We start from the raw sequence: 18562 nt of genomic DNA on the forward strand, positions 1-18562 counted from the left end.
CGTAATAGCAATGTCCTGGATTTGTGCTGAGCTTTTTACCTCTCTACATTGTTCCACTGTCCTTCGCAAGTTCGCATATACGCCTTGAACGAACACTCATCCGATGTGGAAGCCAAGGCTACATCGGCCTGTAGTGCACAATAGAAAAATGGCAGGCCTATAGTTTCATGTGTTTACTGTTGTTGTCACCCTCCGCCTCCACTCCACAGCACGCCTCTGATGCTCCCCGCCTGCAGCGGCTCTGATGGAGAACAACACCTGGCCTCACGCGGCAGCGTACGTCCCTCCCTACCTCCTGCACGGGGACCCCTTCGCCTCCAGACTCTCCCGCGAGGCAGACATCCTGGCGGCCGTCTACATTTGCATCATAGGTCAGTAGCCGGAGCAAACCGTGCACGTGTTTCCCCACAGATAGCGCTGAAAGAGATTCCTGAAGGGTACTTCTTAAAGGTAGGGTGTTTTGGGTAACGATTAAAACAAAAGGGGTTTTTGTCCAAAGGTTATACAGTAAATCACTGTATATTCTGATGGTAATCATTGCTATAGAGTGGTGATTCTCAACCTGTGGTACATGTACCACTGGTGGTACTTGAGCCCCCCCCTCTGCTGGTACATAGAGGAGTCGCCCCAAAAAAGGATAAAAAAGACGAAAGTGGAATGAAATTAAATATTTATATTAACTACAGGTAGTTATTTTGACCAACCAATTGGTTAAACTTTGCTCTTCAGCTGTGCTGAAAGTGCATGGGCACGACAGCACTGCACACCTAGCCGTTAATAGAAGATTTGAGAAGGGATTAATCACGTTAGAAATATCATCAGTTTTGCTGATTAGACAGAGTGTCATTAGAGAAGCAGCATTATTGGCTTAGGGATAGAACACATTTAAATCCAGGACTTTGAATAGGATGGGGCAGGTCTACGCTCCTGTATTTTAACACAAGTTATTATGGTGGTACTTGGGTATAAACAGGTTGAGAACCACTGCGGCATTTGTTCAGTTACAGGGGTCTCCTCGTCTCTTCACACCCTGTCATTCACTCATGCATGAAGGGAGCATGAGTTCAAGTCCGTTGCTCTCCCCAGGTTGGCGGAGGGTGTGTAAGAGCCCAGGTTCACATTAGATAATTTACACAGGGGTGAAAAATGGGTTACAATTTTAGAGAAAAAAGGAAAATCATGTAGATTTTCAGGTAGGTGACAACTTTTTTAGCCAATCAGGAGAGAGTAGCTATTCATCATTCTCAATTTTTTTATAGTGTTCCAGTTCCAATTTTGTCTGCTCATTTCTTTGCGTCATCAATTATAATTCCCCTTGTTTAATCTGTATCCTCCTGACTGAGTTCTCTATCCTGATTGGATCCAGGCCATGCATGATTGCATGATTGCATGACGCACCACTAGTGCGTAGCTTTGTGTGTTTTGAATAACTCACCCATACAATTAACAAGAGTGACGGTAGAATAAGATATTAACCCATTCTGACCTGAGATCAGATTCATACGAGGTTTCCGCTGGACAACACACTGGTCTGATTAACCCATTCTGACTTGAGATCAGATTCTAAAAATGTCACAGTCGTTCTTCGATTTTTCAAAAATAGCAGACCTACAAGCTCGTAGCGCGCCACTCGGTGGCGCGCTATGAGCTTGTAGATCTGCTATTTTTCAATAGCTAAAGCATAACATGGTGCTAACACCAAAATGGGTTCCCGTTCAGAATGGGTTAACAAGAGTGACGGTAGAATAAGATATTAAGCAACGTTTTTGTTTGATTGCTAACGTCACCAAACGTCACATTTACGTTGCCATAGATTGAAAGCCTGATTACTGTACGTTGAGTTCTAGATAGCAGCAGCAGACATGGTTATAACCACCACTACTGTCTTTCAAAAGGGTGAGCTGCATATTCGATGTTTTCTGTGGTTGTGGTGGTAATTCTCTATGAATGGCTTGAAGTTTCAGTAAGTAATTCCAGAGGTCATTGTAGAAAGGGAGAAGTTTCATAATGGTGTTGTAGACTTATGTCTCACAGCGAGCAGGCCTTCCCAGGCTGTCGGGGGCGTACAGTATTAGCCTGGGTAATACTACAGTATAGCTGTTGGAGGTTGAGCAGATGGATCAAAGTCTCTATGCTTGTCAAGGGGGATGATGGTGGCATCAATGCAAAATTATGCATCCCACAAGACCCATAGTTGGATTGAAGACCATGTTTTCACTGGGAACATGTGTTCCATCAGTGGCTCTCAGCTCTCAGAGTTCATGTAGGCTTCCACTTTAACACAACCCTTAACACAACACGAAAACGAAACAAGTTGTCCTTGAAGAGTTAAAGTATTAGTGTTTCTTGAAGCAAACTTATATAGACTAATATTATAATATTGTATATCTGCCAACATTTATTACATATTAAATAGCTACAGAACCACTGCTTTTTGAGTATGCAAATAATGACTTCTGACTTTTATGTCTGCAACCATTTTGTCATCTAATACTAATTACCAGTAAGACGCCCTGAGGGCAAGAAGCGACCGGTCGCGTGTCACACATCCGCCTGGGTGACGGCAGACTGCTGGGCGAGCGCTGGCGCTTTGGCATGGGGGGTCAGATCAACATGTACTGGCCATATATGGAGCGTGTCTTGGGTGTACAGGGTTTGATGAGGTCAGATCAACATAATGGAATGTCAGAACAGGTCAGCTTTATTATTATTATTAATACCGACGGACAAGTGCCTCTGAGACCTATATATGTACACACACACACACACACACACACACACACACACACACACACACACACACACACACACACACACACACACACACACACACACACACACACACACACACACACACACACACACAGTATATACATACATACAGATTCAACCTAAATTAATGCAGTGCCCATCATTAGCGAGGCAGCTGACATCAGCCATAGCAGGAGGTCTCCTTGTCCCTGAGGATGGAAATGAATTATGAATTATGCTCTGCTGATTTTACTCCAGCCATGTGTACCTTTCCCTAAAGAATCATGATTTTACTCCAGCCATGTGTACCTTTCCCTAAAGAATGAGGGTCGCACTTTATAACTCTATGCGTTGTCTTCATTTTGCTGATGCTCCACCTTAGCCAAAACAACAGATCTACAAGCTGCCATGGCGCAGTGTGTTAATGGCGTATATATATAATAGTATGTCTATTATTTTGGAAAGGGGCGCCACATTACGCGCAACATATGAATCACTGAATCTCTCTCTCTCTCTCCCCTCCCCTCCCCTCTCACTTTACGGGTTGGAAGTTCCTGTGACAAGCAATATGGGAATGATTGATGATACAATCACCTTAAAACATATTTAAAATATGCCAAGTATGGCTAAAGTTCGATAGATGATGATGAAATAAATGTTTAATGCAGAATACAGGACAAGATGGAATGCACGCTTTCCTGTGAAAAACGTGTGCTGAGGAATTAGCCCCAGCCTGCAGGGCACAGGCTTTTCCAGCTGTCCCTAGACTCTCAATACAGTGCCTGAGATTTGGAGACAATTAATCAGTGATGGTCCCAATCCTGAAGAAAGCATGTCCACTAGAGAATAATAGGCTATAACATCTAATTTAGTCAAAGCACTGGAGAGGATACATGGATTCATACATCCAGACAGACATTCTGTTGTGTTAATCAGCTCACTTAAATGTGAACCCCTTTATACTAAAATGTATTCTCTCTCTAGGAGACCACAGAGGGTGAGATTTAACTCTGTGTTCTCAGAGGAGACACTGTGTACGGGGTGCCCCAGTACTACACAGTTTAGTACGTTGTTTACGGACGACTGTCCGGTCACATCCAGTAATCAGATGACACCGTGATATTTAGTCTGCTCAAGAGCGATAATAATAACATGCTCAGCCATACAGATGAAGTAGACACGTTTATAGAGTGGTGTGTCTGTCTGTCTGTCTGTCTGTCTGTCTGTCTGTCTGTCTGTCTGTCTGTCTGTCTGTCTGTCTGTCTGTCTGTCTGTCTGTCTGTCTGTCTGTCTGTCTGTCTGTCTGTCTGTCTGTCTGTCTGTCTTCCTTTCTCTTCCTCTGTGTGAGTGTCTCCTAATCCTCAGCATGGTGGTGCTGATAAATCTTTAAGACAATTGTGTTATTTATGTTGTCCTGTGCAGGGATGATCATAAGAGATACTTGCACACACACACACGCACACGCACACGCACACGCACATACACCCACACACACACACACACACACACACACACACACACACACACACACACACACTTGCTTGTACTCAAGCACTAATCACCGTTGCAGTAAGGATGTTAAATCATCATACAGTGGAACAGTACACCACCCTCTCACTGCCATTGTTTTTAGCCATAAATAGACAGCGCTTCTTCATGAAGACAGCCTGGTATAAGGCTGATTTAAGGCTGTCATGACCATGACAAATGACATACATTCTTGAAGAAACTGCCTGTATACAGCCATGTCCGGCATTAAGCATGAAACGTGTTGTTAGGTTTAATGTATTATTACACCTATTCTCACTGCTGAAGAATGGCAGAGCTTGTCTATTTTGCATTTCAGACATTTTATCCCACATGTTTATGAATGGTAAATGGTGCATTTATATAGCGCCTTTATCCAAGGCGCTTTACATAGATTGTGCATCACATTCACCCATTCACACACACACATTCATACACCGATGGCGGCAGAAACCATACAAGGCAGGAGCAATTAGGAGTTCAGTGTCTTATACAGAATGACTTTGTATTATCACTTACACGAGACCTCAGCCACAGAATAAGCTTTAATTATGGGATCACCAAAATTACAAGCGAAAATTGTGTTCAAGACAGATCGTATTAAGAAAGTATGGGAGAAAAGAGATGCAGAAGAAAGTAGATATGGTATGGTAAAAAATAATTAATTGAATTTCCGAAACAAATTGATTTGTAGTGGGTGCATATATTATTATTATTAATGCATTTCACAATTAAATTACTTTTATTTACTTTTTTATGAGATTATCTTTTCAGGATTTTCCTTTTTATTTAGATAGCGACAGTGACAGCTGAGGCAGTGACACTGAGACATTGGGGTAAAATATAATTTGCTATGTGTCGTTATTCCAAAGACAGACAGAGACACACAGAGAGAGAGAGAGAGAGAGGATATAAGATGTTTGTTTTATGCCAACTGTACTTTCGGCTTACATCTTCAGAGATCCATTTTCTCATTACCCCGACCCGGACACACACACACACACACACACACACACACACACACACACACACACACACACACACACACACACACACACACACACAGATTCATACAAATGTATACTGTAGTCCCAATACATCTATACAGGAGGAGACATTTTCATGGCAGACCCCTGAAAAGTATTTGTGCCACGTATTTGTGGATTGGACCATGGGTGAGCTACACGTCCTCACGTGGTCCCTGGTGTGACTCCACCATGGGTGGGCTTCCCGTCCTCACCTGGTCCCTGGTGTGACTCCCGGTGTTCTGATGGGTGGGCTTCACGTCCTCACCTGGTCCCTGGTGTGACTCCCGGTGTTCTGATGGGTGGGCTTCCCGTCCTCACCTGGTCCCTGGTGTGACTCCCGGTGTTCTGATGGGTGGGCTTCACGTCCTCACCTGGTCCCTGGTGTGACTCCCGGTGTTCTGATGGGTGGGCTTCACCTCCTCACCTGGTCCCTGGTGTGACTCCCGGTGTTCTGATGGGTGGGCTTCACGTCCTCACCTGCTCCCTGGTGTGACTCCCGGTGTTCTGATGGGTGGGCTTCACGTCCTCACCTGGTCCCTGGTGTGACTCCCGGTGTTCTGATGGCAGACTCCTGACTCTAGTGTTTGTGACACGAGACACGTTTGGTGTCGGATCAGAGCAACGCTGCGCATGTTATGTACGTCCACCGTCCGTCCACCCACAGTGTCCAATCTCCATAATCCATAATAATGGTTCTGTAACCTCCACTTCACATTCTGTATTGTTCAACTGTGGCCATGGCGCCAGGCAATGGCTGCCAATATAAATGTATTTTGTTGAACTGTACTGTACTGTACTGTACTGTACTGTACTGTACTGACATTCCTATCTATAATTGCTGTGTACGGGCTTTGTCGTTTCAAATTTATCCCACACAACTAAAGACTCATGGTCCGGCAAGTGAAAAGCAATTTTGTTGTCATGTGATGAGTGATGAAAGAATTGTGCTGCTGTCACATTTGATGAGCTGAACGTCCTGCCGTTATTGTGATGCCAACCGTGTCCATTTGAAATGGCCATGAGGGCTTAAGTTCTTTTCCTTTCTTTCTTTCTTTCTTTCTTTCTTTCTTTCTTTCTTTCTTTCTTTCTCTCTTTCTCTCTTTCTCTCTCTCTCTCTCTCTCTCTGTGTCTCTCTCTCTCTCTTTTTCTTCCTTCCTTCTTCGTGGCCTTCAAACTCAGTCCTACATTGTGCGAGAGAGAGTTACAGTATGGCCATGTGAACGGAGAGAGTTACAGTATGAGTCACAGTATGGCCAGAGAGAGTTACAGTATGAGTTACAGTTGAGTGATATCTAACGAGCACTTACAAACACATGGTGATGAATGATTTGCCTGATAAAGACCGTGTAGGTTGAAACGTTGTAATCTGTTGCCTCTAAATAAAGTAAGTCTCTGAGCTCTAGAAACTAGTCTCTCTCTCTCTCTCTCTCTCTCTCTCTCTTTCTCAATTCAATTTAAATTTCAAAAGGCTTTATTGGCATGATAAATATGTTCTACATTGCCAAAGCATACATACAACAAAACAAAAGTCAACATTGTGCACACAGAGACAACAACTCTCTGCGCACATAGAGACAACAACAAACATCCCAACAATAATGAACAACAAGCAATACAGTAAAAATGAAAATAAATTAACAAACATAACAGCAACTCTCTCTCTCTCTCTCTCTCTCTCTCTCCCTCTCCCCTGCAGGAATCATGTCTGCCACAGGGAATGGCTATGTCATCTACATGACCATCAGGCGCAAGGCCAAGTTAAAGCCTCCGGAGCTCATGACCGTTAACTTGGCCATCTTCGACTTTGGCATATCAGGTACTGTGACTGTATTAAACAAATTAAAACCAGGAAAGCATCTGTGTCATTTTAGATTTTTAGACTATGGTTAATTAAAAATAGAAGATCTACAACTCATCAATGATAGAAGTATCGCTTTTCTTTTTTTTTTTTTGTGAAAAACTATTTGCTTCTGGGGGTCCTTGGAATATTTTGCGCACTCACGCACGCACACACACACACACACACACACATGTTCACATGAACAACACAAATTCCTTACTGAATTCTGGTATCTGGGATCTGGATGGGTAGGTGGAAGGAAGTCTGTATGGAATTAGCCTCGTGTAGCCAGATGCCAATGCAAATTCCCACGCAGTGATATTGTCTGGATATGCAAGGCTAGTATATGGAAGACCCAGGGGGTAATGTACCCCAGGAGAAGTAGTTGAGACTTGGAGCATTCTTATAGAGCTAGTCAAACGCTATTACTAACAAGAGACTTCCAAGGGAGACACTTCCAAGGGTGATAACTTGGAGAAAAACAACTGAGATTGAAGGCGAACAATAGTGGGCAGCTGAGATGAAGAACCATTTTTAGGTTCTTCTCAACTGCTCAATTGTTATGGCCTTTTCGGGGAGGGATCAGAATAAATGACCTCTAATCCATAATGTATACACATTATAGATAATTAGTATGGACTCAGATTGTTCTTCGTTGAGAAAAAAGGCAAATGAAAATGACTTTATTGATCCCTGAGGAATCAATAAAGTTAGATCTGACGGCAGCTAATAACAAGTTAAGCACCGAAAGTAATCGCAATGAACACGTCATAGTCACAATAGGTCGAGGAAATGCATGATTCTCACATCCATGTGGCGTGCGCTGGTGTAGCTGTTAGCCCCAGTATATATGTTCCCTCCCTTCTTACCCTTTTCTGCACAATGAATCTAAAAAGTGAAGGGCTACTAGCGTGCTAAACTAATTTAGGAATGGCCAAGATAATCCAAGTTTAAAACGAGCGTTTAAATCGGTCGTTTAGCATGTTTTTCAAGGACTTTGAAAAGCTTTAGCGCCTCCCGGCGCCTCCCCTGGTCGAATATGGACACGCTAGACTTCCTTGATAAACATGGATGCTGACTGTAAACAACCTATTTAAATGCTCGTTTAATCGTTAAAGCATTTTAACCCAGAGCGGGCGCTTGTTATCTCAGTCCTTATTATTAAGAAAAAAACTCAATTCTACCCCAAATTACTGAGATGTGGATTCGCACGGGATTAGTATTACCCCGGGACCTCGGTGTTTTATGAATGAATTATGGTAGGTAATTTGGCCTGTATAATTGTTACAGCCCAAATCACCAACATGGTCGATTCGCACGGGATTAAAAACACAGATGTCCTCCGTGATTATGCCATATTACCTGAGGTCCTCCTGGGGTAATACTAATCCAGTGCGAATAGAGCTATCACACATTACCGAGCACAGCTCAGAAATGTTAATTATACCCTTGTCAGTCAGTGTTATCATGCCGGTCCATGTTGGCCAGAGCTGATTAATGCATTCATACTGGCAGCATGCACCTGACCAGTCCCCAAGGGCTATTAATGATTTAATACGTCAGTTACGACACTGGCCATAAGGGGGTTGACCTGGCTGTTTCACTTTGCATTTTTTTCTTGGTTCATGTCAGGCTAATAAATGAGCCGTGACTATGAAATGGGAGACACTGTTTTTAAATGCTAGGTTCACAAATGTATTATTACAAGATACATTAATAAAAACATGAAAGTTTTAGTTGTTTCAGTTATTAGTCTGTCAACAGATGGATAAGGGTTATATTATGATATATGCAAGCAATGTGTAAAATGTGGAGCTGTACAGAGTTCATGCACGCACGCACACATAACAGTTATTCGTTGCCACTGTCACAAAAATGTCTTGGCCAGGTGATGCAATGTCGGCAGTGGTGGGAAAAGTAGGCTGTAGAGCACAGAGTCGGTAACGATCTGAAGTTGGAGATCTTATGCCCCACCCCGGCTATGCAATACCCGTTGTACCCGTGTCAGAGTACCCGTTCCACCCATCTGTCTGTGTCCCTTTGACAGATTTCTGGATCTGTCTCTCTGTGTCCCTTTATTCCTATACCTGTGTATGGAGTTCTATGTCAGGCATGCCCAAATATGGAGTGTTATGATGTTGTCCATAATATGAACCCTAGGCAGGGGCCCTGTCCAGATCCCGAGCAGAGGCCTTTTGTGCCGGTTCTGGACAGACGTACAGAGACATGGTGCATTTATAGATGGATAGAAGTAGTGCAACAGTACAGTACAATACAGTTTTGTTGTTATAATGAGTAGGGACACAAATGCAGGCGACACCAGGCAGAACAATTAAACTTAGAAGGATCTATTAATCAAACTCAGGATATTCCATAACTGGCCAAAAGGCAGGTAAAACTCAGAAAACATAACAGGAACTCACGCAACAACAGGGAACTACAAACCAACAAGAACACAATGTTCTTCACAGGACTTAAATACACACAGGATAACAGGACATGGGTGGAACCAAAATGCAATCAACACTAGGATAGGCTGGAGGACTAAAAGGACACAGGTGGAAACGATGACAAATTACACGGTAGGTTAGACAAGGTACCGTAACTAACAGTAACTATAGGCAGACGGGAAACACTATAGGAACAACTAAGGCAACAACAGTGTAACAGAAAACCCAAACCAAACAGAAGAGTCAGGAACACATGAGCATATAGGCCATAGATAGACCAATACAGATCATACTGAAAGCTCCTTGCAACCTCCTTTTGTTCTTAGCAGCCAGTGTGAGAGAAGACGAGCATGAGTTTGACTTGTGGGAAAGGACATTAAGTTCAGCTTTGAATTAATTAATTAATTTGATATCCCTGCACTGCAGCCATTAATCACCTACAGTACAGTACATGGTACATGAAAGAAATCACAGAAGATGAAAGCACGATAGAGCCCATGGGCTTAAATATATATATATATATATATATATATATATAAGTTATGAGCTTCTACTAAAGCTACAAAACACACATTATGGAGACATTTCCTTACAGTAGAGCCACTCTCTCATTCTCATGCCTTGGTGTTTGTCTTGTCTTCTTCCTGTGGTCCAGTAACAGGGAAGCCCTTCTTCATCGTGTCCAGTCTGTCCCACCGCTGGCTCTTTGGCTGGGAGGGCTGTCGTTTCTACGGCTGGGCAGGATTCTTCTTTGGCTGCGGAAGCCTCATCACCATGACCGTGGTCAGCCTGGACCGATATCTCAAGATCTGTCATCTCAGATATGGTAGGTCAGCATTTCCTCATCTTATTTGACCAGGGTTCCGGGTGTCTATATCCTTGGGTGAAGTTGCCTCCAAACTTTTTTTCTTTTCGTTCTACACCTAATCTCAAACATCCAATCTGCAAGCTCACACCGTGTCGTCTTGAGACGCATTGTGAGCTTGTAGATCAGCTGTTTTACACGGAATGTTTGACACATTTTTGCCTGTTGTGACATGGCCAGAATAGGGATGATAGATCTTCATCGTACGTCTGTGTAGCTTGCCAAAGTAAAACAAAGTATCGATCAGTCTTTTTGTCTGTGGTGCAGGAGGTATTTTGACTGAATAATTACTATTATTCTATTATTATTGTTCCTATGATAATCAAACAGAAATCATTTCAACATGCAGATATGTATAAGTGTGTGTCTGAGTGAGTGTGACTTGACTATCTGTGAATCTGTCCATGTGTCAATGTGCATGTCCATCTCTGTCTCTGTCTGTCTGTCTGTCTGTCTGTCTGTCTGTCTGTCTGTCTGTCTGTCTGTCTGTCTGTCTGTCTGTCTGTCTGTCTGTCTGTCTGTCTGTCTGTCTGTCTGTCTGTCTGCCTCTGCCTCGTCCTCTGTCTCTCTCTTTGTCTCTGTCCTCTGTATCTCTGTCCTCTGTCTCTGTGTCTCTGTCAGGCACGTGGCTCCAGCGCCATCATGCGTTCCTGTGTCTGGTGTTCACCTGGCTGTATGCAGGCTTCTGGGCCACCATGCCCCTGGTCGGGTGGGGTAACTACGCCCCTGAGCCCTTCGGCACCTCCTGCACGTTGGACTGGTGGCTGGCGCAGGCCTCCTTCTCCGGCCAGAGCTTCGTCGTGGCCATCCTCTTCTTCTGCCTCGTCCTTCCCACGGGTATCATCGTCTTCTCCTACGTCAGCATCATCCTCAAGGTCAAGTCGTCCACCAAGGAGATCAACAACTTTGACGCGCGCATCAGGAACAGCCACAGCCACAACCTGGAAGTGAAGCTCACCAAGGTGATTTGTTATAGCTCAGGGGCTTTCCCAAACCTTTCCCTCTGGCTGTGTGGGCTCCCTATCGCAAAATATATGTCTTTAAAGCAGTGGTCCTCAAGCCATGTGGGCCGGGGGCCTTGAGGATGCTGCATGTGGGCCCCCCAAAAATTGCCAAAACACAATGATTTTAATGATACTAATATTTTTTTGTTAATGTTAATTAACCAAGAGAATCATGGTGTTTTCGGCAAAAACCTCAACAAATGTGTTTTCATTGTTACTTATATCGATAAATAGCAAATTGAAAATGCATGCGGCCCACCCATCTGACCACTTAACAGTAGCATGGCACCCCTTTTCCGTTTCCTTGCATGCGTGTTGCCTTATAGACATGTCTTAGGGCAATAATGTGCCTTATGCCACAGAGGTGTTGTGGTGTTGAGTGGAGTGCGACATCTAGTGGCCTAATGTTGTCTATACAGTGATTCCCAACCTGTGGGCCCCCCACATGATTGACAAAACACAACAAGATCTTAATGATATTATGAAAGAAAGTGTATTTTTCTTTATTTTAAACCTTGAAAAATGAGTTTTGATTGTGATACAGATACATAGGAACTTAAAATATGCTACGTTAGTTCCATCGATCAACACACACACAAACACGATCGGTTGATTGGTCATTAAAATAAACCTGCTCTGGAAATGCATGTGGCCCATCTGAACACATAACCACGTAAGTGACCAGTTAAGGGGTCAGATGGTTGGGTTGCAATTTACGGACGCTTTCGAGAGGATTAAGTGGGCCCTGATCCCCAAAAGATTGGGAACAGTTGGTCTGTAGCACTTTAATGACGTTTAGATCTCATCTCGTCTTCTTATCTCCAGTCACAGTTAATTGTCTTCCTGTAGAGATGACTGGTCAGCCATCGGTGAGATGAGATGCCCCATAGTTTTGTTTTCAAAATAGGGTTTTCTTCATTTCCTGAAAAATGTTGGAGTTAGGTGGTTTCTTCCTGAGAGCAGATATTCACCATTTGTTGTACAAATAAGTATATAAGTGATTAAGGAAATGTACCGTTCTTTTTATTTTTTTCTTTATACAAATCAGAAGTTAGTTACATACATAAAGACATTACTGACCATCTCAGCCCATTTTGGGCGGGAACCCCTTTTGGCATTATGTTATGCTTTAGCTATTCAAGAATAGCAGATCTACAAGCTCATGGCGCGCCACCGAGTGGCGCACTACGAGCTTGTAGGTCTGCTATTTTTGAAAAATCGTAAAAATCCGGCACAAATCTTTGAATATGTATCGTTTTTTTTGTTTCGACGTCAGGTCAAAATGGGTTGATCAACATGTCTTCCCCTATAGGTGACCATGTTGATCTGCGCTGGCTTCCTGATAGCCTGGATTCCTTACGCCGTGGTGTCTGTGGTGTCTGCGTTCGGCGAGCCGGACACGGTTCCCATCGCTTTGTCGGTTATCCCTAATCTGCTGGCCAAGTCGTCGGCCATGTACAACCCCATCATCTACCAGGTCATGGACCTGAAGAACTCCTGCGCAAACTGTTTTAAGTCCCGGCATTTTAAAACATCAAGGTAATATTTTCTCTTTGTCTTCCTTTTTTAAAGGACTATACATATATAATTATTTTTACATGTTTATTCTATTGACTTTTGTAATGTTTCAGGAAGGCAGTGCTTTCCATTTATTATTCCATTATGATATGCAAATCTACTTGCCCAGACTTTAAACTTGCTTGAGTTATCGTAGGTCATCTTTATGTTGCCTTACTTTTTGTCACGTGTATTGTACAAGAGAGATAGGGCGAAAGCATGATTGGCGTTATAAATGGTGCATTTATATAGCGCCTTTATCCAAGGTGCTTTACATAGATTGTGCATCAATTCACCCATTCACACACACATTCATACACTGATGGTGGCGGAAACCATGAAAGGCACTAGCCAGCACATCAGGAGCAATTTGGGGTTCAGTGTGACACTTCGACACTAACTCTGGGGGAGCCCGGGTTCGAACAGGCGACCTTGCAGTTGCCATCCAGCCACTCTGCCCCTGAGCCACCGCCACCCACAGTTATGTTTACAGCGTCTCAGAAACAGCAGATATCCTGGGGGTTTTTCCCACATACAGTTTGTAGAGATACTACAAGACTTTATACTCTACTCTAGTGAGGTCTACCCTAATCTAATTTACTCTACTGTGTACACGACTTCATTCCGTCAGAACGAGTCCATAATATCCCCTCAGCTGAGCTCAATCTTGACCCATGAGTGACCTGCACATAATTGGAAGCGTTTATGTGAGCCTACCTCTCCTGGACATGGTTCACAATGAATGGCTTTGGCCTTCACAGAACAGGGCAACGCGCTAATGTCTGTAGATGTTCTTACGGTTACATTTCAAACAAGAGGCTCATTATTTATGACTCAATGGGCTCTCTCTAGTAGACCATTGGTTCCCAACCTTTTTATACCGAAGTACCAGCTCAGAAAATATTTGGCTCTCCAAGTACCACCAGTAATACTAATAACTGATGTTAAAAATACAGGAGCGTATGCCCTTTTTGTTCCATCATCCTTCATGCTCATTTCAGCACGGCTGGATATCCTATTTCAACCATTTGCTTGGTCAGAAGAACTACCTGTAGTAATATAAATATTTCATTCCACCTCTTTTGTGGAGACTCCTCTGTGTACCAGTGTTACAAGTACCAGTGGTTGGAAACGTGGTAGACCATGCAGGAACCCCTGTAGTAGACCACGGAAAGTCAAGTCAAGTCAGGTATGTTCTTTTTAGAGGGGATGTAAAGACACACTCCCCCCCCTGAAGTTTGTTGTACGTATCTGTATCACAGACCTTTAGAAAATACACGTGTGTTTAAACCATTAATACCTGAGGATTCTACAAATGTCTTCTAAATTCTTCTAAATGTTTTTCTATATCAGTGATTCTCAAACATCTTCATGTCAAGGAAGGACCCTCAAAATGATGTATGTATTTGACCACCGACCCCCATCTCAAAATATTTTGCTCCAGAGACCCCCAAAAGCAAAGATCTGAGTTAAAAAATGTTGGCTTTAAAATGTATATAGGCTATATTCAAAGATTTTCAAAAAACAAACAAGACTTTTCAAAAAACTATGAGCTTGTACTGTATATCTGACTATATTTTAATAGTATAAAACAATGCTTTAAGTGGTTAAAATCTAAAATTACACAGATGCTTTCCTAAGACGTGTGACAAACACAATTTGCATGTGTATTGTTTAGTTGCCTGGATGTGAGTCACTTAAGTACTGCTTTATTGTTCTCCTCTTCAGGTTGTACACCGTTTCCGTGTCATCGCAGCATTCGCAGGACAAACGGCCTGCCAGCGAAGCAGACATTGAGATGTGAAACGGACAAAAGGACTCTCTCCTCTTGAGAGAGGACATTATTGTGACCCCATCCCCCGACCCCTTTCTGCCCGCCTGCACCTGACCAATCACACGCTGCCTGTCGACTGCTATGACAACAGCTGCTCACCTTTTGTTGGCATTTGTCACCCAGCGTCGCTGTATGTTCACGTCCACATTGGATGTCTCTCTCTGTTCCTCACAGTCTTTTTTCCCTTATAAAAACTAAACTAAATGTACTTTATTCTGTACGTTGACATTTGGCCATTTCTCTGCCCATCACTTGCAGAGTAAGTAATGTGTTGCTGTTGCATAAGTGTATACACAGGTGTACACAGACACGCATGCACGCACGCACGCGACGGTAGAATCTGTTCTCCTATATGGTAGTGAATGCTGGACCCTGAAGCCAACTCTGCAGAAGGCTCTAGACGGGAACGTGCTACACCAGAATGTTACGTATAGTGCTCAACATCAGCAAGAGTACACAACATGTTACCAACGAGAATCTGTATGCAGGAATATTCAGGGTGAGCGACAAGATAGCAGCCAGGAGAATGAGAACTCGCAGGACACTGCCAAAGACACCAAGAGCTGCCAGCCAGCAAACTGGTGCTGTGGGAACGAACACACGGACACCGGTCACGAGGACGTCCCATACTAACATATGTGGATGTACTCAAGAAAGATGCAGGAGCGCAAAGCACCAACGAGTTGGCCGGATGTACTGTATGGAGAACCGGGATGACTGGAGGCGACGATGCAAGGCTCGTCTGAGGACGACCTAGAGAGTTTCACCATCTTTTGAGCTTAAGTACACTCAGATGTCAAGTTACAGCACTTTTACTGTACATACCGTTACATGGACTGAACGATGCATTCTTTGTAGTGTTTCACCATCTTTTGTAGTACACTAACACTCAGATGTCAATATTTGGGACCAATATTTAAAACCTGTCCAACTGTGTCCAAATCCTGCCAGAGAACAGTATATATTTTTGTTGTGTGTAATTAGAAAAACTGAATAACAGGTGGGTTGTTTGAGGGCAGTAATCTGCCATGCTCAGCCTATAAATACAGCGCTGAGTTTGGTCCAAGTTTCATGTAGGCAGTGATGGAAAGCAGTACGTAACGTTTGTATATCCAGCAAACAACAAAGTAGAACAATGTATTTAGAGAACCACGGAGATTGGATAGGATGCATAGACCAATAATGAAATGACAGAGTAAAGCCCTCTCCTCACAAGATTACCTGGGGACCTCAGGTATTTGAGATGTTAAGCCTAATGTGTTTTGTGCAGCACATTCCCACAAGACATGCATGATCTGACATGATCCCACCCGGATATGAAAAAATAAATAAAAATAAAATCAATTCGTATTGAGCCTTTTGAAAGATTGAAGAACATGTAATGTCATTACTGCCGCCATGCATGATGTCATCCATCTCACCATCTTTTGAGATTGAACTCTTCTGATGGATTTGAGCGTGTTATATTATGTAAATAGGTCTCCATGCTGTGTAGTGAGATGAGCCAAATTTGGACCCAAAATGCTGTCAAAGCTTTCATTTATTATTTCTGATGCAGTCTCCACAATTATCGCCGGGGAAAGAGGCAGAGAAACACCTGGAGAACGCAAAAACCCAATTTATACTTTGACCTTGGTAATACTTGTCCTGTGGGGGAAATACAAGCCAGCTTGTTATTTCTTTTAGTTGGCACTTTCCATTAGGCCCACCTTTTTCCATCTGAGTGCCGGCTGCCGTGTGTTAAATTTACAAATTCAACCCATCAACTGCAGATAAACATCAACGTTACCGCCCCCTAACAATAGAGGCCACTGAATTGCGTCCATATAAAATTGATCATGCCAATATATTCGACCTTCCACATGCAAAACTGAGCAATTTGGTTCTGCCTGCCCTGACGTCCAGTTCTGTCCCATCAGGTTTGGCCATGATTATCATATTCTGGTTCAAAGATGTCTTTTTTTTGAGTGGTGCAACCACTCCAAGGAACAGCAATGTCCGTGTTCACCTATACTGTATGTGACGTTAACCTACCTGTGTGACTATGAGCACCAGTATGACTGAGTACCAGTAGGGGAAACAGAGAGAGAGAGATAGTGCTGCACTGTTGCCTGCTAATGAGAGAGAGAGAGAGAGAGAGAGAATTGTAATTGTACAGGTTGTTGTGTCTTTTCGTACTCTACACTTGTGGTTTGTATAGATTTTTTTAAATGCACTGCACCCTAGGAACACATGCACTCATCAACTATAACTATAACTAAAGAATTACACAGCTGTGTGTGTGTGTGTGTGTGTGTGTGTGTGTGTGTCAGAGCACAAAAAGCTGCAACACGGTAACTCTGTCATTTCTCGACCGTTTCGGACGTGGGCGGTGCGCCGGAACCGAGCCGGGCTGGGTCTGGATGTTGCAGGGACCCCCACACGGTACAGTTGCACCACTCACTTCACACAGGTGTGATTTTTTTATATATATATATTTTTTTTAAATAAGGTTTTTCAAAAAACCTTAGGTTAGGTTTTAGAAGGCGTTTTTAGAATCAGTCTCAGGTCTAGGATGACCAAAACTGTCTTCTAGTATAAGGTTTACACAAGACAGAAAACACAAATAAAAATGATGCACAAGCTGAAGCAGAAAGTAAATGTGCTGAGCAGCAGTGGTGGAGGAACTCAAAATGTTTACTTAAGCAGCAATACCACAATTACAAGTAACTTCACAACTGACAACATGAGCTTGTCTATCGGCTATCAAAGTATAAAACTGTGTGATAATAATCTGGGGGGGAAAAAATCCAATATCCAATTTGGCTTTCTGAGACAGCTAGCAATATGCAATGAAAACAATCAGGAAGCTTCTATAAATAGGGATTGATAATTGATTATTATGGTTTTCTTTTTCTTGCTGGGCCGCTTGCAAACATCAAATCCTCAGTGGCAATGTACTGTATCTATGAGTCCATTATTTACATTCGCAGAGGAACATTAATGCTGAGGATTTAACTGCATGCATGTCACTTAATATGCTTTATTGTCACCCCTAAACTTCCCTTAATTGTTTGTCAGTGCTCTGTGCGGTACAGAAGTAGTGTTTTAAACATTTTGGCAGGCTTCTGTTGAGATCTAGCTACCTTTGTTTTTAAGTGAAACTTTTAGTTTTGTTTAGTTTTGTTCACTTTTTTTCAATGTTTAGGGAGGAACACAGTCGTACGACAAGTAGGCCTATAACTTATAGGTTTAAAATAATAATTCAGTCATGTTTCTCAGAGGTTTTGTTTTGAAGCTTCTGTGGAAATTGCGGAAATTGCGGAAATTGGGGAAATTGCGGAAATTCCTGATATCCAACGAGCCCTTTGTTTAAACCACTGGTCTCTTACACAGTAAAATCCCCAGTGTTAATAAAACTAAGAGATTAAGTCAATTGACTGGTTAAATTAACATCGAGGATTTAACTTAATGTGCTATAGACTCTGTCCTTTGGGTATTTTGGTATTTTGTTCCATCACATTTTGTTGCTGATTTGTTGTTGTTTGTAAGTTTACAAACTTAAAGCACAGCATTCTTTAAAGATGGGGTGCCGTGAACCCCTCCCCTAAACACATCAGGAGCTATAATGAGACTAGGAGGAAGATGTTTAGTGTTAAAATGTTTTTATGTGGCCACACCTACCAGTAGGCTACAGCCTACCTGGTTTTCACCTGAAGCCGCGCCC

General features: G+C 42.8%; 1 protein-coding gene across 1 annotated transcript; it reads left to right on the forward strand.

Annotated features, from left to right (window-relative positions):
* Positions 1–244: 244 nt before the first annotated feature.
* Positions 245–14826, forward strand: opn5 (opsin 5; the record flags this gene model as incomplete). The annotated part of the gene is made up of 6 exons (XM_080791497.1): positions 245–371; positions 7003–7122; positions 10252–10422; positions 11083–11423; positions 12778–13004; positions 14751–14826. 6 exons carry the CDS (start codon positions 245–247, stop codon positions 14824–14826), a joined length of 1062 nt encoding a protein of 353 aa, XP_080647623.1.
* Between the last annotated feature and the right edge of the window lie 3736 nt (positions 14827–18562).

This window comes from Protomyctophum bolini (genome assembly GCF_963924005.1).
Source record: "Protomyctophum bolini genome assembly, chromosome: 19".
Lineage (NCBI taxonomy): Eukaryota > Metazoa > Chordata > Actinopteri > Myctophiformes > Myctophidae > Protomyctophum > Protomyctophum bolini.